The sequence below is a fragment of the Dunckerocampus dactyliophorus genome, chromosome 6, assembly GCF_027744805.1.
Source record: "Dunckerocampus dactyliophorus isolate RoL2022-P2 chromosome 6, RoL_Ddac_1.1, whole genome shotgun sequence".
NCBI lineage: Eukaryota > Metazoa > Chordata > Actinopteri > Syngnathiformes > Syngnathidae > Dunckerocampus > Dunckerocampus dactyliophorus.
Window position 1 is genome coordinate 5,114,613 of NC_072824.1, and position 23,774 is coordinate 5,138,386.

At 40.4% G+C, this 23,774-nt stretch overlaps 1 protein-coding gene across 4 annotated transcripts in view; it reads left to right on the forward strand.

Annotated features, from left to right (window-relative positions):
- LOC129183373 (voltage-dependent T-type calcium channel subunit alpha-1I-like) overlaps positions 1-23,774 on the forward strand; it is a 279,439-nt gene that overhangs the window by 98,520 nt on the left and 157,145 nt on the right. For all 4 annotated transcript variants that reach the window (XM_054780521.1, XM_054780519.1, XM_054780520.1 and 1 more), the window contains 2 exons: positions 16,773-16,870; positions 23,114-23,273. In XM_054780521.1, coding sequence (XP_054636496.1) covers positions 16,773-16,870; positions 23,114-23,273 — 258 coding nt within the window. The remainder of the gene's footprint in view (positions 1-16,772; positions 16,871-23,113; positions 23,274-23,774) is intronic.

Here is a 23,774-nt window from a genome sequence, read left to right on the forward strand (position 1 = left end):
CTAGTCTCACCCAACATTAAAGTAACATTACTGACACCTAGTGACCAGTATAGAGTACTACACATCACCACAGCGTCTTTGAATGTGTCTTCTGAATGCCTTATATTTGTCTTTTACTTCATTTAACCATTTTTATGCTTGAAAATGCTTCATTTAGGCAAACAATACGTACAATTTGCTTAAATTTGCATATTTTTGGCCGAATAGTAGGCAATGTAGGCACAATGAACCCCCACTCACAGATGATTATGGTTTGAATGTGCCTATAGAAGGTGTGTCCAAAGTGTGGCCCGGGGGCCATTTGCGGCCTGCGGTGTTTTATTTTTTTTATCGTCCCGCAGCACAGTCTAAAAATTTCATTAAGCAAAGAAACATCAGCAGCAAAAATGGGGAAAATCAATCAAAAGTCAAAATATTAAGAGAAGAGTTAAAATCTCGCAAGGAAAAAAATGCCATAATTTCACAAGAATAAAGTCATAGTATGAGGAAAATTGTCATTTTAGTAGCATGAAGTTGAAATATTAAAGAAAAAAATGTAATTTTTTTTAAGCCAAAAACAATGACTATAGTTGTAATTTTTGGAAACTTGGGTTGCGGAAAATGTATAACATGGGAATAAAGTCAAAATATTAGAAAGAAATGTAAAATATTTGTAAAATTATAGAGAACAGCAGAAATGTGACCAGAGTAAAGTCAAAATATTAAGAGAAAAGAAAATTCTAATGAGAAAAAAGTTAGAAAAGAAAAGAATAAACTTGTATAATGAGGAAAAATATCCTTTTAGTAACGATGTTGAAATAAAAAAAAATGTTTTAAGAGATATAAAGTTATAATTACGAGAAGAACATTTACAAGAGGAAAGCTGAAGTGAAATATTTGGAACATTTAAAAAAAAACCAGCAGAAATGAAAAAAAAAACAGCTGTAATTTTATGAAAATAAAGTCAAAATATTAAGAAAAAAAGTCATAATCGAATGAAGTCCCAATTTTACAAGAATAAACTCATATTATTATGGAAGAAAACATCATCGCTCATGGCTGAGGAGCAGTGTTTTCACGGCACGGAAACCGGGCCGTTACGAGAGTCCTGTAAAGGGCCGGATAATTTGATTCTCACGGCGTCGTAAACGACTGGGCAACAGCTGTTGGGACGCTGGCAGGACCTGCAGGTGCGACAACACAGATGCTGGTGGTTGTGCGTGAGTCCAGTTAGACCAGACTGTCCGTCTGCATTGCTCAAAGCTCTCAGTTAAATTAGATTACATTAGATGTATTGGCCCCCAGGGGCAAATTCGTCTTCACTGAGTTGCATTGGGAAGGCTGGGATGCATGGTGGTCACCTTTTACACATGCATTTCTGGTTTGGCTGCTGTGATGTTAACATGAACAACTAATCCATGTGTAGGTCATGATGCAGGACAAGCCCAGTATTTTATATCGTCAACAAAGACCTCTAAAAATGATGACTACGACTCCCAAAGGGTAAAAGCTCAACCCGCATTGCTGTGGTACTGTACTGTATGTACCGTGCAGTACTGTTCATAATGTCATTACTTGAAAGGTCTTCAGCCACATAAATAAAGACGCTTGACAGCAGCCTGCAGTGAGCTGAATATGTATTTTGTTCAGTGAAAATGTTTTTTTTCTGGCAGTGTGTTCTTGTCCTCTCAGGACATCCCCATGTCCAGGGGTGATCAAACTTTTTGCAGCGAGGGCCACACAGTGAAAAATGAAAGGATGCAACTTTGCCACATTGCTATTTTTTAAAGCAACACATGTAAGGAGTTATACTGAATATACTTCAAGAAAAAAGCAGCATTTCAGCTTTGTTATACTGTATGGCTGAAAAGGCCTATTATTAGGATCAACTTCACTCTTTGCTCTTTATTTCACATTTTTACTGTTTTTTTAAGATTTTCCGAATATTTCAACTTTGGTCATGAATAACCTTTATACATTTTCCTTTTGTAATATTATGACTTATGACAGTTTTAGGGATGCTCCGTTCAGGTGTTCATGCTGCCGATACCGATCATCCATGAGTGAAATCGGCCGATACTGATCACATAGATTAAATGTCAATTTTTTAATAAAAAACAAAAAAAAACATTTCTTTTATTTCTTATTTCAACCCAAACTAAGCGAATTTGCTTGTTTTAACAGAGCATGAACAAAATGCTGGTATCCACAACTCACATTTTGTATTTCAGAATGAATTTCTTTCTAGTGATCTCACATTATTAACTGAAAACCTGAATGAAATGCAGGCTTGCAAGCACCTCATGTCGTGGTGGGGGGCTCCCCGGTGCCCGTGGGCACCACGTTGGTGACCGCTGGACTATATGATATGAAAGGGGAACCATAAAATTTAGACAAAAACATATTTGACTTACTTTTTCAAAATCACTGGTGAAACTTAGAGGATCAGACGCCTTCTTGAAGGAGACTTTTAGACTTTTGATGCAAGAGCATCCAGCAGGACCCCCAGGCAGTCGGCAAACCCTGTTCCCTCCACCGCCGACAACATCCGGCCAATCCTGTCCAATGAACCCAACTACTGTTTGGGCTATCACAGGCGCGTGTCCCGCGTTTTGGCTAATTAGCCGCCGCCTGACCGACGATCACATCGTGAAAACTCAACACACCCTGCCAAGTGCCCGCCCCCTAAATGCCGCATCAAACTAAAGCTTTTTGTCACTCTCACAACGACAGGAAGTCCCACACGACAGACATGCTTGTTTTGGCTTTGTGGAGGGAAAGTGGGCGGTAGATAGTCGCTATAGGCTGGCTGCAGGCGGGGCTGATAGGCAAAGGGGACTGCATTTAAACGCAACACTGTGCTTTTTCACGGAAATCGGCCGATACTGATCGGTGGCACCCTTACTTTATTCCCATGATATTCTAACTTTTTCCCCAACCTAATTTTCTAAATAGTATACATTTATTTTGTTTTGTTTGTTTGTTTCATCTCATAATATTATATAATATTATGAATAAAACAATTAATTTTTATTTCATTTTTCAACTCTATGCTACTAAAATGACATTATTTTTTCTCCTAACATTACGAATCATAAAATTGCAACTTTTTTCTTGTTAGAATACAATTTTTTCTGTAAATATTTTGACTTTATTCACATAAAATTACAGCTGTTTTTATTTTTTGAAAGTTGAAAGAGTTGGAAAAAAAACAAAGCAGACATGGAAAAATCAGCAGTATTTTTACAAGAATAAAATCAAAATATCAAGAGAAAAACTTGTAATCTTACGAGAAAAGTTGTAATTCCATCCATCCATTTTCTATGCCGTTTCTCCTCATTAGGGTCGCGGGGGCATGCTGGAGCCTATCCCAGCTGACTTCGGGCGACAGGCGGGGTACACCCTGGACTGGTGGCCAGCCAATGGCAGGGCACATATAGACAAACAACCATTCACACTCACATTCATACCTATGGACAATTTAGAGTCTCCAATGAACCTAACATGCATGTTTTTGGAATGTGGGAGGAAACCGGAGTACCCGGAGAAAGCGGAAAGTTGTAATTTTATGACAATAACGTAATATTATGAGGAAAAATAATGTAGCATAGCATTGAAATATTAAAGAAAAAAAGTGTTTTTTTAAGTTGTAATATTATGAGAAACTAACTAAGAAATACATTTTTGAAAAATTAGGTTGTGGAAAAGTTAGACTGTGATGAGAATAAAGTAGGGATGTCCCGATCCGATCATAAGGATCGGGATCGGCTGCCGATCTGCTGTATTTGTGAAGATCGGATAATATCGGCTTCCGCCACGAGATCGTGCCGATCAGGTTGCCGTATCACGTTCGTAACTCTGAGCCACACTCCAACATGGTAGGTGCAGTATTGCGCCTCAAAGCTGGTTGCCACTCGACTCGTGCCACCCGAAAGAGGGAGAAAACACAACACCACCATGCAGACATGTTAGTTTCACGTTGGACGTTGGACATTCTGCTCCGTAACTACAGCGTTACTTCCCTCTCACTGTGCCCGGACTGCTGTGTCATGGTGCAGGGAGCTCGCACGGGAAGTGGCGCTCTAATCGCTGGTTGCTTACAACAGGGACCGCACAAACGCTTCTAAACATGTCAAAACAGCGGCGAAAACCATGGAAACTCCTCTGTTACGGAGCGTTAATGGAAGCTAGCGGGGTTCTCATACTGTAGTTTATCTAGTGCAGCTGTGGATGTTTGTGTGTAGGTGTGTGTGTGTGTGTGTGTGTGTGTGTGTGTGCAACTCAGACTGGATGCGTATATTTTCACTGTGTTGTGTTTTCCTGCTTTAATGTGAGGACCATTTTACAATGCCCACTGATGACGTGCAGGTTCTGAGTTAAAAAAGACAAGAGGCCCGTTTATTCTTGCACCCGGTGCGTATCAACCGTCAACTGCCATTCTCGACACACACAATACATTCAAAATTCATTCAAAATAAGAGCGCTCTTTGTCACATTTGTGTAATTGTGTAAATAAAATAATAAAATATCTTACATTAATAACTACATTGGAATGACCTCTATGACTCCATCTTCCTTAATCACAAGCACAAGCAGTACAGTTGGTTGAAGATGTTGTAGCAATATGTGCTGAGGCTGACATCCCATTAGAACAGTTAGCTAAGCTACATCCATTTCTCACTTACTGGACGAAATGGGCCAATCATGTATTGCATCAATAAATGTAAGAATTTGTGCATTTTATTCACTAACCCAAATAGCACACACTCTATGCTGGTAAAATAAGTGGAAAAGGTAAAAAACTGAATTCTAAAAAATTTAAACGGAAAAAAGGGAATTTGGGAAAAAATAAAACGGATTTCATCGGGCCCTAAAAGAGGTTGTTGAAAAGAAAATTATAAATCAGACAACAAATTGATCTATAACCATGTCAAATGATTAGTCCTACCCTAAAAGTATTTTGCACGCCAATTTTTTTCCAATTTTATCTTTTATTGGATGGACTTTTATTGGATCTTTTATTGGATTAGGGACCTGACTCACAGAGGTTTGTTACAGAAGCCAAACAATATTGTTGGTCATGCTGTGTAATAAAAACGTCAATTCAGCAATACTTTGGTTACATTATTTTTAAAGCTTTGAAGAGCTATTTTCAGAACCATATTCAATTCCACAAATTCATGTTTTTAACAAAAACTTATTATTAAAACAAACAAACAAACAAAAAAAGATCAGTGACGGATCGGATCGGCAAGACTCCAAAAAAAATCGGATCGGATCGTAAGACAAAAAATGTGGATCCAGACATCCCTAGAATAACGTCAAAATAATAATATGAGAATAAAGTCAGAATTACGGGAAGAACATTTACAAGAAGGAAGTTGAAATAGATGGAAAATCAAGGGAAAATGAGCAATATGAATAATCTGGTGCAAGCTGTCCAATGCAGTGAGGAATGCACCGGTTTTTACGTTGGGGAAACCAAGCAGCCACTGAACAGGCACATGGCACAACGCAGATGGGCTAACTCTTCAGGTCAAGACTGGGGGGTCTACCTACCCTCGGAGAGAAAGAGCACTCACTTTTTAGGACAAAAATGTACACATTCTTGACTGAGAAGACGGATGGTTTGAAAGAGGAGTGAGGGAAGGTTGAGAAGCCATCTCTGAACGGCATAGCCACCTTGGTTTCAGATGGGTCCATGACCATCATTACATCTGAAAAGGATGCCAGAGAAGGCGATACCACCCAAACCACCATCCACTGTATCCTAACAATCGTCATTTGACACCATCAAAGAGCCAACCTTTCCTGTTTGGACCTGCCTCCTCCTTTAGGGGATAAACACTGTAGACTGGATCTTGCACCAGCCTCTCAGACTACAGCTGTCCTATCTAGTCTGACTGGTGTGCATCCCACCTAGTCTTTGAGCATGAGCTGATGAAGCCTGCTCGGATGAGAGGCGAAACGTCTTCTAAGACAACCTGAGCAGTCCAGCTGGGATTGATCGAGTACAATGACCTGGATGAACGAGAATATTCACAGGCAAGCTGAGCAGTTTTTTTCTTGAAATACCTTCTCAGCCGAGGGCGGGATATACAGGTAAAGGTTGGCAGTTCCTTCCAAAGTTAGCACCCTCTCTGCAGCCGGGTAACGTTGCACACAGACCCTTTTGAGGATAGCAGCTCACTCAACTGCAGTTAAGGGGAAGCATTATGAACCAAACAGGAAACAGAGGGGAAATAAACGACAACAAATTTAAAAGGCCCAATGTATTCAATTAGTTTATAATGTTAGGTGGAATTGGTAGCAATCAGCACACGTTTATTCCTATCATGTGTTCTTTACAAAGACAAATGTACATTCGTTCATTTGATCTGCATTAGCAGCGAATGTTGAATGTGTCCTACGTCAGCTTCAGAGCGATTCATTACAATGTGTTTAGCCGCCGATACAGGCTGCAGATGGTCGAGGGAGGCCAGCGTCAGGATATCTGCGTAAACACATATTACTTACCATTTCGCCCATTCTGGTGGCGGTGCGGGCGCTTAATTGCCGCAAATAAACCGGAATGGCAATTACCAGCCAGCACGAAACGTCTCATTTTATGCCAACAGAGCGGGGCCTGCGTCCTAATGGAGACATTGCATCAATTATTAAAAGGAGATTAATGGATGCAGTCTTTTCTGTCCCAGAAGTGCAAGTCAAGAGAGGACACGCACACACACTGAATTTACTCTTATCTGGCTTACTTTTCACCTTCTTGGCCGCTTAACTTTCTGTTTGTTGGTCTTTTCGTCTTAAACGTAGCACTCTTGTCTTTATCCCTTGTGTGCAATCATGTTGGGTTTAATAGGAAACTCTCCACTAGGGGTGTAAAGGTACGCCATAATCCGGATTCTATGGACCTTGGTTTTAAGGTGACGGTTAGTAAAGTCCCTTTTTGATTAGTTTGTTGACCGAGTAGACGCCATAAACACTTCCTGTCACTCATTTTTCCGGTTCAGAGGTTGTTTCACAACCTTAAAGTGGATGGCTCTTTCCAACCATCCTTCTTCTCTGTCCAGCGTGTGCACATTTGTGTCCTCAAAACAGTGCTTTTTATCTTTGAGGTGCAGGCAGACCGCAGAGTGTTGACCTGAAGAGTTAGCCCGTCGGCGTTGTGCCATGACATGAGATCATGGCAGTGTGAATACATGATGCTAAATCATATTCAATCCACATTTTTGCCAAGATTTTGCCTTTAAACTTTTGATCAGCTGATGAACAACTATTTTGTTTTAATGCTTGTTTGCAACAAACTGCTTACTCCAAACATTTTTTGTCGCATTCACATTTCTTCTTTTTGCTTTTTAACAGTGCAAAATGTGAATTCTTGCTATTTTTCAACTGGTCTTAACCTTTTGATCAGGAGTGTATATCACTTGTTTATATGGTGTTTTATTGAGGTTTTCTATAGTTATTGCATCGTGCAAATGTAGCTTATATAGACTCATTGTGTGCTAGAGTGTTTTATGTTGGTTGTTGTATTTTTCATTTATTACAATTATTGTTATTCATTTTCTTAGTCACAAGGTTTTATTTCACGGTAAGGGCATTTACATTGTATTTCAGAATGTCTTGTATTTATTTGTAAAATATGTTATCTTACAAATGAAAGACAATGGCTTAAAAAAATGACATTTCTTTTGCAAGCATGTGTAAATCGCTGACGGTGAGGAGGCGACATATAAAATCTTGCCTGCAGGGCGCCACTTTGAGGAGGGCGGGCACTAGTACGCCTCTGTACTGTAGGTCTACTGATTTATTTATTTTATGATCACTACTTTAAAATGTGTAGTGATCGATGTGTTAGGTTTTTTTCAAAGCGGTGGGTGTATACACAGGGCGGGCTCAACCAGCTAGGGGCGGGTCAGAGGAGGTATCATGTCCACGAGGAAGGTGGTGTTCCATCATGATGTCATGAAAAGCCGCAGCTTCAAAAGCAAGCCTATTCTCTCAAAAGTGGAGCAAACAAGTCAGGGCGAGGATAGCTTTTTATCACGTTTGATGCTCTAGGGACACATATTACTGTTCGAACATCATTAAAAAGTCACTTTTGTACAATCGGAGACTTTACTTATGCATGAAAATGCTCAGCAGGAGACGATGTATACAAAGGCAAATCGTAAATATGTTTTTTTTTTTATTTTCACTTGAACATTCCCAATGTTTGGATGTGTCCCGGCTGTTCCGACTTCCTCTCCTACATAAGCACAAACCCGGCAGAATATTCCCCAGGCTTGCCGTTCCACTTGAGAACATTCCACGAGGCGAACCTGTGACGGAGAAAGTAAACATCCGAGGTAGAGCAGCCCCCTCGGGAGGGAGAGGCAACACAGAGAGAAGCAGCGTGTTTTGTAATTGGTTAAGACGAAATCAAGAGTTCTACTTTTTAAATATTCAGAAGACAGTTTGGTTGCAGAAAACACAAAGTCCCAAATCTAAAGTCATGTTGACATGGACGGACTTGATTGCTGTTAATGGGCTCTCAGTTGGACAAATTAAAGGCTTGTAGCACATTTGACATTTTGAAAAGGACATGATGATATGTTCACAGATTTGGAGCATATTTGCTCTGGCATGGAATCTCAACATCTCATCTAAGATCGCACCAAAAATACATTGAATTTTTCAGAAAAAAATCAAGTAGTGTCTGCAGCTGACAGGAAATGATTAACGGCCAGCAGTTGTTAAATATAAAAAGACATGAGACATCAGGTTGCCGTTGACAACTTCAAACTTTTTGATTGGATTGCAGTAACTGGAACCCTGATGGGTACAAATTGTTCAAGTTCCTGCCTTAAACTTGAGCCCTGCGAAATTTGGACTTCCTCTTTGTCCCAAAAATAGCACTGAGGTCCACAAAGTGTGCTTTAAAGTGCCAAAACACACCCTGTCAGCGCGGTGAAGCAATCATTAGATGAGAATAGAAGCTGTGCAAGTGCTGAGGTGCTGTCCAACTCTTCTTCTGGTTTGCCCCCACCGGATGTTAGCCTGTGGCTTTTTAGATTTAATTTTTCTGTCAGAGAAAATCTGTGCCTGGCTCCAAAAGAGTTGAGAAACGAGACAAGTTCTTTGGGAATAATGAGAGGTATAATTTAATAAAACTTGCATGCAAGGAGACAAATCAATGCAACCCGAACAGATGTCGTCTAGAGAAAATGTCAGACTGTTTATGCTAAAATGTTAATAAAGGAAACAAAATTTTGTGAGGGGCAGGGTGATCTCTTCCGGTGAGGGAAGGAGAGGATGAAGGGCAGACTCACATGCCTAGTGTCAGGTATTGGTTGGGACGGATCCCACGATGCGGGAACAGACATTACACATTGTATTACATCTTTTATTTTCAGGCTTAGCTCAGGAAACAAGAACAAAACAACACTGGCTGGGGGGAACAAATTCAAACGGAAGGTGGGAAAAAAGGGTGGGAAAAAAAAGGTGGGGCAAAAGGCCGGCTGTCCTGTGGTACCGCCCACAGCAACCTGAACTCAGGAATCTAAGGAAGAAACTAAGGTGAAATAACAAAATTAAACGAGAATCACCTATAATCAAACCTGTCTTAGTGGCCACCTTTATAGAAGGGCCACCTGCCTATAGCAGCCACTGAAAAATCCCCCCCAGCAAATTTGCATGTTATAGAACCTGTGTATAGCAGTCACCTGTCCAACACAGCCAGCAGCCACTCATTTTGTCTCCCTTGGTCAATATCTGACTGCATATAGCAGCCAAATTACCAACTCAAGTAGAAGCTTCATGCACGAAAAAGTTTTGTTTTTCAATCAATGAAGCCGTCGTGTGTAGACTTTAATTACTGAGTCCTAGCTCAGTAACAATCGTTCACAAGATCCACACAAACTGTCAGTTGTTCCACATAAAAAAGCCGTCTTCTTTTGAGCTTGCTATTTCCTGGTCAAACATTTAACTTTAAGAGCATTTGCACCAAAACATTACCACAAAGTAGGCTGGGAACAGGACGTGCTCCCAGCGACGCTACAATAAAAAAAAAAAACATACGCTATCATGCATGCGGCAGCGGGAGCAAAACTGAGTTCGGTTGTACTTAACTGAAGTATTTTATCAGTTATCAGTTATTATTAAGCCTCTAGCTTCCTTTTAGTAAGTAAAAACCTTGGCTATGATTGCACTACATTGTCATGTAGACCTACAAAGTACACTTGGAAGAACAAGAGGGAAATAAATGGATTGCAACTGATGTGAAACTGATGAGGGGTAGGATTAAATAAGCTTTGCTTCTTCCTACTCCTTTTTGGACATGCAAAATTGTGAATTGTACTATGTGATGTGCTACTGTTTGACTCATATGCATGTTCAGGATTAAAACCATGAACCATGATAATAACAAGCCTAGTAGTGCTGTACAACTTTTATCAGCAGTCCGCAGTGCCCTCTACTGGTCAACATTATTATTATTATTTTTTTCCCTTTTTTCCTCTACTGGTCAACATTCAAACCGGACGCCAACCTGTCTATAGAGGCCACCTGTCTATAGCGGCCACTTTTGCAGACTCCCTCTAGTGACCGCTATAGACGAGTTTGGCTGTATTTGAATCAGGTGATAAGCGTGTGAAGGACTTGTTTTAGAGAAAGGGGCCTCTTGAATCACATGACAAGCACGTGGAGGACTTACTTTGGAGACAAAACGCATCTTGAATCAGGTGGTAAGTGTGTGGAGGACTTGTTTTGGACACAAGAGGTGTCTTCAATGAGGTGATAAGCATGTGGAGGACTTGTTTTGGAGACAAGAGGTGTCTTCAATGAGGAGATAAGCATGTGGAGGACTTGTTTTGGAGACTGCTGCCTCTTGAATCAGGTAACAAGCATGTGGAGGACTTGTTTTGGAGACAAGAAGCATCTTTAATCAGGTGACAAGCATGTGGAGGATTTGTTTTGGAGACTAGAGGCGTCTTGAATGAGGTAACAATCATGTAGAGGACTTGTTTTGGAGACGAGGCATCTTTAATCATGTGAAAAGCATGTGGAGGATTTGTTTTGGAGACTAGAGGCGTCTTGAATCAGGTAACAAGCATGTAGAGGACTTGTTTTGGAGACAGAAGCCTCTGGAATCAGGTAACAAGCATGTGGAAGACTTGTTTTAGAGACAAGTGGCCTCTTGAATTAGGTGATAAGCATGTGAAGGACTTGTTTTGGAGACAAGAGGTGTGTTGAATAAGATGAGAAGCATGTGGAGGGTTTGTTTTGGAGACTAGAGACATCTTGAATCAGGTGACAAGCATGTGGAGGTTTTGTTTTGGAGACTAGAGGCATCTTGAATCAGGTGACAAGCATGTGGAGGTTTTGTTTTTGAGACTAGAGGCATCTTGAATCAGGTGACAAGCATGTGGAGGTTTTGTTTTGGAGACTAGAGGCATCTTGAATCAGGTGACAAGCATGTGGAGGTTTTGTTTTTGAGACTAGAGGCGTCTTGAATCAGGTGATAATCATGTGAAGGACTTGTTTTGGAGACAGATGCCTCTTGAATCAGATGATAAGTATGTGGAGGACACGTTTGGTGACAAGCGGCCTATTGAATTAGGTGATAAGCATGTGAAAGACTTGTTTTGGAGACACGCAGCCTCTCGCTTCAAGCAGGTAATCACAGTAAGTCAGTGTGACATTAATGTGTGTCTTAGCAGCTAACATATGTATGTTAGCGCATAATGGGTATCTACAATTTTTTTTAAATTAAATAATAATGGGCGCAAAATATTTTCTAGGTGCAATAAAAAACATTTTCCTGACACACTCATGGATGGCATTTATAGGTATGGACACACAAGATCCAGTGAAGTTGTAGTTCTAGTAAATACTCTTAAGAACTTGAGGTACACCTGTAGATCAGTGACGTCCAGTGAGGTTCATGGCTAGTCAGTCACTGACTCCTTTGGAGTTTTTATGTTAATCCTTTTTGTTAATGAAGAGAAGAAAAATTGTATATAAAGTCGGTGTACCCTATTCTTCTCCAGGAAAAGTTCTGATACTTTAGGTGAACTGGCAACACTCGTGCACGCTACCACCACCATGCCTGACTGTAGGCAAGACATGATTATCTCACCAAAAGAAAAAGTTGCTAGTTTTTGATTGGCCAACATCTATGAATAAGTGTGTTTGACGTGTGCATACTTTGATGTCCGTATCAGGAAGACTGTGCATGAGATGCTGCATGCTGTTACTGTATGCCTCGTTAACCTCAAGAAGTAGAAGGGAGGGGATCATGCTCTGCTTCACAATGTCACAGCACATGCCAGAATTCCTCTTTCACCTCAAAACTCCCCCCAAAAAAACACAGCGCAGGCAGCACTCGTGCACGGTATCACTAACATCCTTGACTGTAGGCAAGACACGATTATCTTGTAACTCATTTGTTGCTGTGTTGGTTGTATAATAGTAAAGTTATACTGCTATACAAGCCGTACACTGACTAACCTAAAGTACTGTATATACAAGTTTAAGTACTGTAGTATTGCTGCTTGACAAGACATAATAAAATGTGAGGGCTGGACTGACTTGTGTTGGTTACATCTTTCAGTGACCTTGAAGTCATTTGTATAGAAGCAGACGATACGCTGACCTCCTGTCATATTGGATCTTATCCAAACTCCAACAACTCCTGCAGACGCATGGAGATACTCAAGGACCCACGACCTCTTTTTTTTCACGCTCAGGTTCTCGGCTTTGTCCGATTAAGAGGACGCAGCCATGCGTCACTCAGACGTTCTGCTGGCAACGTAGTTACTATTTCTTGGCTCGCTGAGGTGGCTCGTTCCTTCCGGTGGCTGCGACTCGGCTGCGATGATGACTCGGTCCGACTGGATTCCCCTTTTAACCTCGAAGCAGGGTCGTTCTTCTCTAACTTCTTCCTGAACTTTACGCTTACCTTCTTGGAAGCCTTCATGTTCTTCCACAAAACTTTTCCTTTCCGCCCCATTCCACTTTGGAAAGTCCCAGTGGGCGATCAAAGCAATGGGAAATTCTCCATGTGGGCTGTGTGTGTGTTTTTTTAAAAAATGATTTCATTTCATTTAAAGACGGGCTACAGGTTTCCTGCACTGATATGTACAGGTCAGAGGTCGTGAATGAGTAATTGCCTGGTGAAATAAGAGGAGGAATACCTGAGATTTCTTCTGCTCAGCCAGGTGGATATATATTAGCCTCGTCTCTGTCTCCAACGCTGTAATTATTTCTGACTCTTGATAAACCCCCCACCCCAGGCTCCCTCACCTCCCTGCTTCCCTTTTTTCCATCTGCCTTTATTGCCGTCGTTATACTGCACTCCATCATCTCACAGCGTTTTTCTGGCTTTCTCCTTCTGATTAAGAAGTCCTTGTCTGGTTGGTCCCGGTGTTCTGTCAAGTTACGCATCCCGTAGCGCAACTCCACAGCTCCTGCAGTTGTAATATTGGTTCACTAGACTGTATGTGTAATATTAGAATACGCTATATACTGTAAGTAGATTTTCAATATGATTTTCATGGCGTAATACATTGGAAATGTCATTGTTTAATAGGTTGGAGTGTAAAACTTGTGACGTGCGGTCAAGGGAGGCGGGTGAAAGAATAAATAATGGTAACATAAGATAAATATTAATAATCATCCACTGAACTGTATTATAAATGTATTTTCTGTATGATTCCATTCGCTTTTGACATTTTTTTCAGTAAAAAATGGTTAATTTGCATATATCCTGATCAAATGCAGGGCAGAAACCTAACATGAGGCCAGAGGCACCAACTGGCAGCCATCTTTCCGTCATTCTAACCCAGGGCAGATGTGGCTACAGATGTAGATAACCACCACCAGTGTGTGACTGAGGAGTAAATGAAAATGGGGTCACTTCACTGTGAAGCGCTTGGGGTACCTTGAAAAGCACTAGATGAAAATCTATTTTTCCATTATTGTTATAATCCATTATTGTTGCTGAAACATTACGCGCCATGACTTTCTACGGCCTGTGTAATGTCTTTAATGTAAGGGTCATTATTCTTGCTAATAAGACACTAAAATGCATAGCAATGTTATACGCTTAGGTGATGCAGTACTCGCTTCCTCCTGAAGGGGCAGGTGTGTGCCTGAAATGGAAGGTGCTTGTCACTGCCGTCCATCCATAGAGATGAAAAGTTTGTTTTTTTATAGCAGCAGCACCAGCTGGAGAGCATTATAGTTATTTTTATTCTCTGTTGAATGAATGAATGAATTTGACGGCCAAGATGTATATCTATATATATATATATATATATATATATATACATATATATATATATATATATATATATATATATATATATATATATATATATATACAGGTCCTTAAAAAAATTAGCATATTGTGATAAAGTTCATTATTTTCTGTAATGTACTGATAAATATTAGACTTTCATATATTTTTGATTCATTACACACAACTGAAGTAGTTCAGGCCTTTTATTGTTTTAATATTGATGATTTTGGCAAAAAAAGTAAAGAAAAAACAAAAATCCCTATCTCAAAAAATTTGCATATTTCATCCGACCAATAAAAGAAAAGTGTTTTTAATACAAAAAAAGTCAACCTTCAAATAATTATGTTCAGTTATGCACTCAATACTTGGTCGGGAATCCTTTTGCAGAAATGACTGCTTCAGTGCGGAGTGGCATGGAGGCAATCAGCCTGTGGAACTGCTGAGATGTTATGGAGGCCCAGGATGCTTCGATAGCAGACTTAAGCTCATCCACAGTGTTGGGTGTGGTGACTCTCAACTTCTTCTTCACAATATCCCACAGATTCTCTATGGGGTTCAGGTCAGGAGAGTTGGCAGGCCAATTGAGCACAGTAATACCATGGTCAGTAAACCATTCACTAGTGGTTTTGGCACTGTGAGCAGGTGCCAGGTCGTGCTGAAAAATGAAATCTTCATCTCCATAAAGCTTTTCAGCAGATGGAAGCATGAAGTGCTCCAAAATCTCCTGATAGCTAGATGCATTGACTCTGCCCTTGATAAAACATAGTGGACCAACACCAGCAGCTGACATGGCACCCCAGACCATCACTGACTGTGGGTAATTGACACTGCACTTCAGGCATTTTGGCTTTTCCTTCTCCCCAGTCTTCCTCCAGACTCAGGCACCTTGATTTCCGAATGACATGCAAAATTTGCTTTCATCTGAAAAAAGTACTTTGGACCACTGAGCAACAGTCCAGTGCTGCTTCTCTGTAGCCCAGGTCAGGCGCTTCTGTCGCTGTTTTTGGTTCAAAAGTGGCTTGACCTGGGGAATGCGGCACCTGTAGCCCATTTCCAGCACACGCTTGCGCACGGTAGCTCTGGATGTTTCTACTCCAGACTCAGTCCACTGCTTCCGCAGGTCCCCCAAGGTCTGGAATCGGCCCTTCTCCACAATATTCCTCAGAGTCCGGTCACCTCTTCTGGTTGTGCAGCGTTTTCTGCCACACTTTTTCCTTCCCACAGACTTCCCACTGAGGCGCCTTGATACAGCACTCTGGGAGCAGCCTATTTGCTCAGAAATTTCTTTCTGTGTCTTGCCCTCCTGCTTGGTGGTGTCAATGATGGCCTTCTGGACAGCAGTCAGGTCAGCAGTCTTACCCATGATTGCGGTTTTGAGTAATCAACCAGGCTGGGAGTTTTTAAAAGCCTCAGGAATCTTTTGCAGGTGTTTAGAGTTCATTCGTTCATTCAGATGATTAGGTTAATAGCTCGTTTAGAGTACCTTTTCATGATATGCAAATTTTTTGAGATATGGATTTTTGTTTTTTCTTTACTTTTTTGCCAAAATCATCAATATTAAAACAATAAAAGGCCTGAACTACTTCAGTTGTGTGTAATGAATCTAAAATATATGAAAGTCTAATGTTTATCAGTACATTACAGAAAATAATGAACTTTATCACAATATGCTAATTTTATGTATGTATATATATACATATATATATATATATATATATATATATATATATATATATATATATATATATATATATATATATATATATATATATATATATATATATACATATATACACATATATATATATATATATATATATACACAGTATCAGAGCATAGAGTTGGAGTTTCCTGGAGAAGGATACTTCATATATAGGCAAAAGATAAAACCACAAATGTCTTTTAGTTAATAAACAAAATCAATAAATGGGGTTAAGAAGAATTTCAAAACAAAATTTTGATTCTGTTTTTTTCTTGTTATCCTATTAATGAGCAGCCTGTGTTCAAAGGAGTCAATACTTCTCAGTGTGAACTTGTAAGTATGCAAGTGTGCCAACTGAGACACGGCGCACATCTTCTTGATGAAATGACTACCTCGATACGTTCTTCCAGCCTTCTACGGTCTCGCATCCAGCACGTTCTACACCTCCTCCTCCTCCTCTTCTTCGTGTTCCCCCAGCAGGTTTTCATCCTCTCACATGGTTATTAATCTTCTGCCTCTGCCGCTGGCAAGACGCCCACAAACTGGCAGCGAGCACCGTTATGTTTTCAAGGCAAGCCGTAAAAAATGTTTAAAAAAAAAAGTACATGTAGGTATTAGGGAGGTTGGGAATGACGGGAGCTGCCTAGTAAATGTTCAATGATGGTTTAGCTAACCAGGTGAGAATGAGAATGTAGCTACAGTACAGTACAGTATACGTCAACAACAACAATGCTAGTCTTTAAATGTTATTACTGTACTCCACAGAGTACATTACTTATCATTCCACCTAATGTGTGCGTCCCCTGTCTTTAGGATGGTGGAGTATTCCCTGGACCTGCAGAACGTCAACTTCACAGCCATCAGGACGGTGCGTGTCCTGCGACCGCTTAAAGCCATCAACAGAGTGCCGAGTAAGTCGCAACCTTATGCGGGACACCATGCGAGACTTTCAGCACTATGGACAGCAACACACATGGTCGCTCTCCGTGGTGCTGGCGAGTAGTCTATTTCTGACACCATCTGTGCAACGTGGCACATTGTAGAAATAAAATAAACAAAAACCCAGCAAAACTGGAACAATAGAGCAAAAAGGCACAACTAGAAAACTAGAAAAAGGCAAAATGTTAATACTCGGGGTGTGACGAGACCTAACTCACGAGACAATACGATGCACATGATTGAGTCCATGAGAACGAGATTTTAACATTAATTTTGTGAGAAGTACAAAGAAAAATATGACTGGACAAACACACTTTTTTCATTTAACCAAGTCAAAAAACAATGCAGGTGCATTTTGAAATGTTTATTGTCCCACAAATTGATGCTCAAAGATATTATTGTCAACATTTTTGGAGACCAAATAAACAACTGTTGATATATGATAATATATAATAATAATAATACTACAGCTTACTGTTTTTCTCTTGTCTACTTTGTCTATTTACGTCCTGTCCAGCTGTACTTTGATAGTTATAATCAAATAAACTATATAATAATAATATAAATAATAATTTAAAAAAGCATTATAAATATATTTAAAGACAAGTCTTTGTGTTATTTGTTAGTTGTATCAACATTTTAGCTTTTGCTAGTTACATTATGCCTTTTGCCACACGGTGGTCTAGTGGTTAGCTTGTTGGCCAACACAGTAACAGCCTGGAGATCGGGAAGATGTGGGTTCGATTCTTCCCTGGGCATTTCTGTGTGGAGTTTGCATGTTCTCCCCGTGTGTGTGTGGGTTTTCTCCAGGTACTCCGGTTTCCTCCCACATTCCAAAAACATGCATGTTAGGTTAATTGAAGACTCTAAATTGTCCATAGGTATGAATGTGAGTGTGAATGGTTGTTTGTCTATATGTGCCCTGTGATTGGCTGGCCACCAGTCCAGGGTGTACCCCGCCTGTCGTCCAAAGTCAGCTGGGATAAGCTCCAGCATGCCCCCGCGACCCTAATGAGGATGAGCGGCATAGAAAATGGATGGATGGATGGATTGCTGTGTACATGCAATTTGTAGCGTGGCGTGGAAACAAACTAAGAGTGCTAGGCCTACATGAAAATTATGACACGTTATTTTCTTCCCTGGACTTTTTGTTGATGAAAAAAATGTAAATGGCCACTCTGTTGACTTTTATAACAAATGTTGAAGCCTAATGGCAAGTATTTCGCAGATGTTTTACATTGATGTACAATGTTGTTTACAGCCACGTTGAGAAGCTAATTTTTGATGCTGTGTCCTTTAGCTTCACAACAGACGTGTTAATTCCACGACAAATGAGAAATGTGATGTTACACGTATCGGTGATATCAGTATCAGAAATTGAGAGTTGGACAATATCGGCATATCGGATATGTGCAAAAAAGCTAATATTGGACAATGTAGATTCTAATGTAGACATTTAGCGTCAATTTGTTGGACAATTAAAATCATTTCAAAACGCACCTGCATTGTTTTGTGAATCAATCAAAAAAGTTAGTTTGTCCAACCATATTTTTTCACTATGCTTTTCTTCAAATTAATGTTAAAATCCCGTTTCATCTCGTTCTCGTGGACGTAGTCTAGTGTATCATCTCGTCTAGTCTACTGTGTAAGTCAAATGTAGTTCCCTCATATACGCACACAAAAACACAAAACACGCACAGAAAAAAACACTTTTAATACAGTAGACATTTAAATATACATTTAACTTCAAAGTTTAGGTTGAATTCAAGTCCCAAGGTCCACTGACAAGTTCACACAAGACTGCAAGTCGTTTTTTTGCAAGACAGCTTATATCAATGGTCATGATTTTCCATTGAGAATAGTTTAACGGCTCATTTGTTCATGTTTGTTTTTATCATTCCGCCGTCATGTCAAGCTGCAGCAAACTAATCTTCCCGTAAATCGACCTCCAGTGTCGCCTCAGAGGCAATCCAGCCAGGGTGTGCATACAAATTAGAATTGATATCGACAACTTGTCTCAGTCTTACATAAGTGCACTTCCACAATGTTGGTGGGGGGTGGGGTGGGGTGGGGGTGGGGGGTGACTATCTGTGTTTACTTTATGGGGGGGACAAATAATCACGTCACATGGTAATGAGTTTAGCTGATGTGCATCAATCATTTTGATAGATGTCATTTGGGAGTCAAGAAAGGATGCTGCACTTTGTTGTGTTCACTTTTTTTAAATCGTGGACTTTTTAAAATCCTAAATCCTGGACTGGTCACCAATCAATCACATGAAACACACAGGTGCATCTCAATAAAGTAGATTATCGTTGTTCATTTATTTCCATAGGTCAAGACAAAAAGTGAAACTTATATTCTACAGCGTCACAACACACCATCCATCCGTCAATCCATCCATCCTCTTCCGCTTATATGAGGTCGGGTCACGGGGGCAATGGGGAGGAGCAGCGGTTCTAGTTTCTCCCGGATGACAGTGCTTCTCACCATATCTCTAAGGGAGACTGCTCCTCCTCACGAATGCGAGATTCGACTATGCGGCAGGTCGTCCTTTCCAGAAATCCTGAATAGACCTTACCAGGAAGGCTGAGGGGTGTGATCCCACCATAGTTGGAACACACCCTCCTGTCCTCCTTCTTAAAAAGCGGAACCACCACCCCGGTCTGCCAATCCAGAGGCACCGCCCTCGATGTTCAGGCGAAGCCACAGAGTCATGTCAACCAAGACAGACCCACAGCATCCAGAGTGCAATATTTCAGTGATGTATTTATTCACTTCTTAATAGTTTTAATGATTAGCGCAGGTAAAATGTTCAGCGTACAGTACCAGCCAACACTTTTTACATGTTTATTTTTACATGTCTTTTTACATCACTGATGAGGTTTTTCACAAGTTTTGAGATGTTGCACTTTGTTTGGTGGTCCTTGACTGCATAATAGTTGTGTGCTGCAATGCCACATCATAAAAATGCCATCCGTTCATGGACCATCTTACCTGATCATTCATTGGTGGCGAGCGATAATACATTTTATCCTCAACCCTTGACTGTAAGGCAGACATGCTAACCACTCAGCCACTGTGTCGCCGATCATCTAGTTGCTGTGATACAAGCAACACGTGAGGCTCATCATTCCAATCATTTTGATCACTCCGACGGTGACACTCAGCAATGATCACAGCTTTTATTATTTGTGTGGCCCAATTGTACCCGGCAGGTGATCAGCATGGAAAAGAGCTTAAGTCAGATACACTGACGTTGGAATTTATGATGAGTGCACCTCCCTCTCTCCATAAATATACTACTTATCTTTCTGGCAAATTCATCATGCTGCCAGGAACATTCTGTTGTTCATTGTCGGGTTGGAACGGTACATGTATTCATATTTTTTTATACAGCACATGCAGTATGGTACACACGATACACATTAAGTGAATAATCAGTCCATGTGTTTAACCCTTTTTGACAGGTGTCACCATTGTTTGTAATGGACTCATATTATTAGCAACCTTAGCATATTTCTATCAGCACAAATATTAACAGAGTCCAGCAATCAGCTTTTGAAAGCACCCAGCTGCCCGAAGCTACATTATTTGACTGCTCTATGTGGCGGATAAATAAAGGAGCAGTCCCGCCTTTTATTCCACACCATTTAGCACAGAGCTCATCTGAGGGATAATTCAATCTTGCCGCTCGGCCCGCTGAGGTTTCGCTCATGCACGCGGGCAGGTACGCATCAGCCAATGGCGGCCCAGAGCGACCATAAACGCTTTGAAGGATTAAGAATAATGTGCATTTTCTCGGAGGCAGTGTTGAGCGACTCGCTTAATGGGACGCTAATGGAAGTCAGCCTGGACCCGTTCCCATTGGCCACAGCTTATGCGACTGCACCTATTTACTACATTACCCATAATCCCCCTCGGGAGACCAGATATTAGCAGCCCAAGTGACAGCCTACTTTACATTTTCATTGTTGTTCACCCGTCTTTCTGCTTATTTGTATATGCTTTCCCCCTGTTTTAATCTACTTTATTGCATGTATTTCTTAATTCACAACCTTGCCTAATTTATTGAAATAAATGGACTGAAATTATGTAATTAAAAAAATGCCTGGCAAAATGTTAGTCTCATTTCACATTCGGTGTTAATTTAACCACTTCAACCCAGGCTTGAATGACTTTATTGCAATTCATTTCATTTAGATGAGCGGTAGAAAAGAAATCAGTTTTTACTTTTACTGTAATTTCCAGTGTATAAAGCCTGTTTTATGCTTTCCGCGAGGTCCGTGCGTCTCCGTGTGGACAAATGACGTCATTTTCTCACCAACACCCCCTCGGGCGGCCAGTTTTCATGCGGAAAAATCCTCAGCGCACCTCCAAATTTTTCTCACTACGTGGACGGAGACACGCGGAAAAAAATGGCAGACGAGCAGGAGCTCCTCGCAGCTGAAGTATAGAAATACCGGCAGTTATATGAGGCAGCCTACCCTGACGCACAGCAGTTTAAGCCTAAAGAAACACTGAAACAAGTTGTGTTTTAAGTCAGGTTGTTTGGTTTTTATTTTCTTTTGCTGCGTTCCACATGCCTTTTGTACGCACATTCTCCTGCCGGGGTACAAGTACAAGAATGACGAGCTGCGATTGCAGCACTCCTGTTCACGACCTTCTCTTGCTTTTCTGTCTCAGCAGCAAATAAATACGACACCTTTTCTTCAAGAAGTAGACGCGCACGTGTTGCCATGTTGGAAGTCAAAACAATGTAAACAATGGCAAACTTCTTCCGCTCTAGTTTAGTACCGTGGTAGATGCGTGTTTTCCATGCACTGCCCCCTGCAGTTTGGGAGCAGATGCCGCACGGACTATAAAGTCACACACAGTCTCTCGAGCGGAGTTCCGCACGGCTCGTTCGAGCAGAAAGTTTCTCTAAATTTAGTGAGAAAAACAAATTTGTACATATAATAAAATAATATATAATAATATAAGCCGCACTGGACAATAAGCCGCACATGTCCACATCATAATGAGGCGCACACAAGTTTATGAGGACCAGACAGAAAAAAGTAGTTAATTTTATTCCATTTGGACAAACATATACAATGAATTAAGATTTTATTTGATTTTATTTGGATTAGCAGGAGAAAATAGATTATTTAATTTCATTCAGTGAGTGGTAAAAAATACATTTAGATTAACAAAATTTGGTTGAACATACAATTAATTGATTTTTTATTTTGTTTTGTTAGGATGAGCTGTAGAAAATAAATCAATTATTTAATTGAATTTAATTTGAGATATATGAGTGGTAGAAAATAAATATTTTTTTTAATTTTTAGATTAATTTAATTCAGTTTGGATGAACATATACAATGAATTAATATTGAATTAAATATAATGTTTTATTTATATGTTATATTATATATACTGTAATGTATTTATTACATTTCATTTAATTTCAATGAACATATCAAATAAAATGATTGTTGATTTATTTTGATTTTTTCTTGTATTTATATTTTCTGATGACAAGGGTTAAAGTAAAATTCCCAAATGTGTTTTGTTTCATTTATTTAATTTCATTTAATTGCATTTGTTTATTAATTTTTGTGGCCCAGAGACAAATTTATGAGCAATATTATTTTCCTGGCATTCTCATCAGCGAGCGCAAACCCAAATTCAGCGTCCATAAAAATCATCACATATTAAAATGAAAACGTTTACCAAAGGTCATGTGGGCGTCGACATGGGAGGAAGGTCTTGTCTTGCCCTTTGGTGGATGGGGGGGTGGGGCTTAAAGCCAAGAGGAAATTAATGACATTTTGCAAACGTCAATTACGCAAATATTAAATCCTGACTGCTTCCTTGCCGTGTCGGAAATCTCGTTTAATGTTTCGGGTCTAGGGGGCGCTAGTGGTGGTGCCTATTATGGTAAAACATTTTTTTGTTCCTTTGTGCACATAAAAGCTGCTTTGGTTGCCTGGAGGAGCTCAGAGGCAAAGTAATGGACGCTAAGATGACAATTAGTGAGGAGATGATGCATTGATCAGAGAATTCTGATAATCCGGTAGCTTCAGTGGCAATGTCTGACCAATCCATGCAGCTTCTTGCTTCAGTAAAGTTCGACAGAGATTGGTAAATATTTGGGCTGGTTTTGCATCTTACATGAGTCCTCTTGTCATTTGTAATGAAAGCGTGTGTGTTGTTGTGTATTTTCTTAGGCATGCGCATCCTGGTCAACCTGCTGCTGGACACGCTCCCCATGCTGGGCAACGTCCTGCTGCTCTGCTTCTTCGTCTTCTTCATCTTCGGCATCATCGGCGTGCAGCTGTGGGCGGGCCTTCTGAGGAACCGCTGCTACCCGGAAGAGAACTTCACGCTGTGAGTGTTTGCGTGTGTGTGCGTGTGTGCATTTGTGTGTGTGTGTGCCGTCCACTGACTGACATGAAGACAAAGCGTTGATGAAAGCTGTGATACGCTCATCTCGCACAAGGCAAATATCATTATCTTACTTAGCATCTTTTGTGACACTCATTAAAAGTCAACTGGCTTTCCTTGCAACTCTCCTCTTGCAGCTTTATGATACTGTCTCATCTGTATGCTGTCAGCTGCGTTCCTGATAGGACATAATGGAAATAGAAATCATCTGTTCCAGGGTCAAACTCCGGCCATCATGCAAGCTTAACAAGCATACTGTTAAAGCTTAAAAACCAGACTTTTTCTTTTGCGTGACTGTTCATCAAAATGAAATGGGTTCTTGCTTGGACTAAAATCATTGTCACTCAGTCATCTTGGATTGATATCAATATCCAGTCAATATCAATAGGATCCTTGATCTTGTCCCTGAAAAAAAGAAAAAAAAGGGGACCACTACAGAGACCC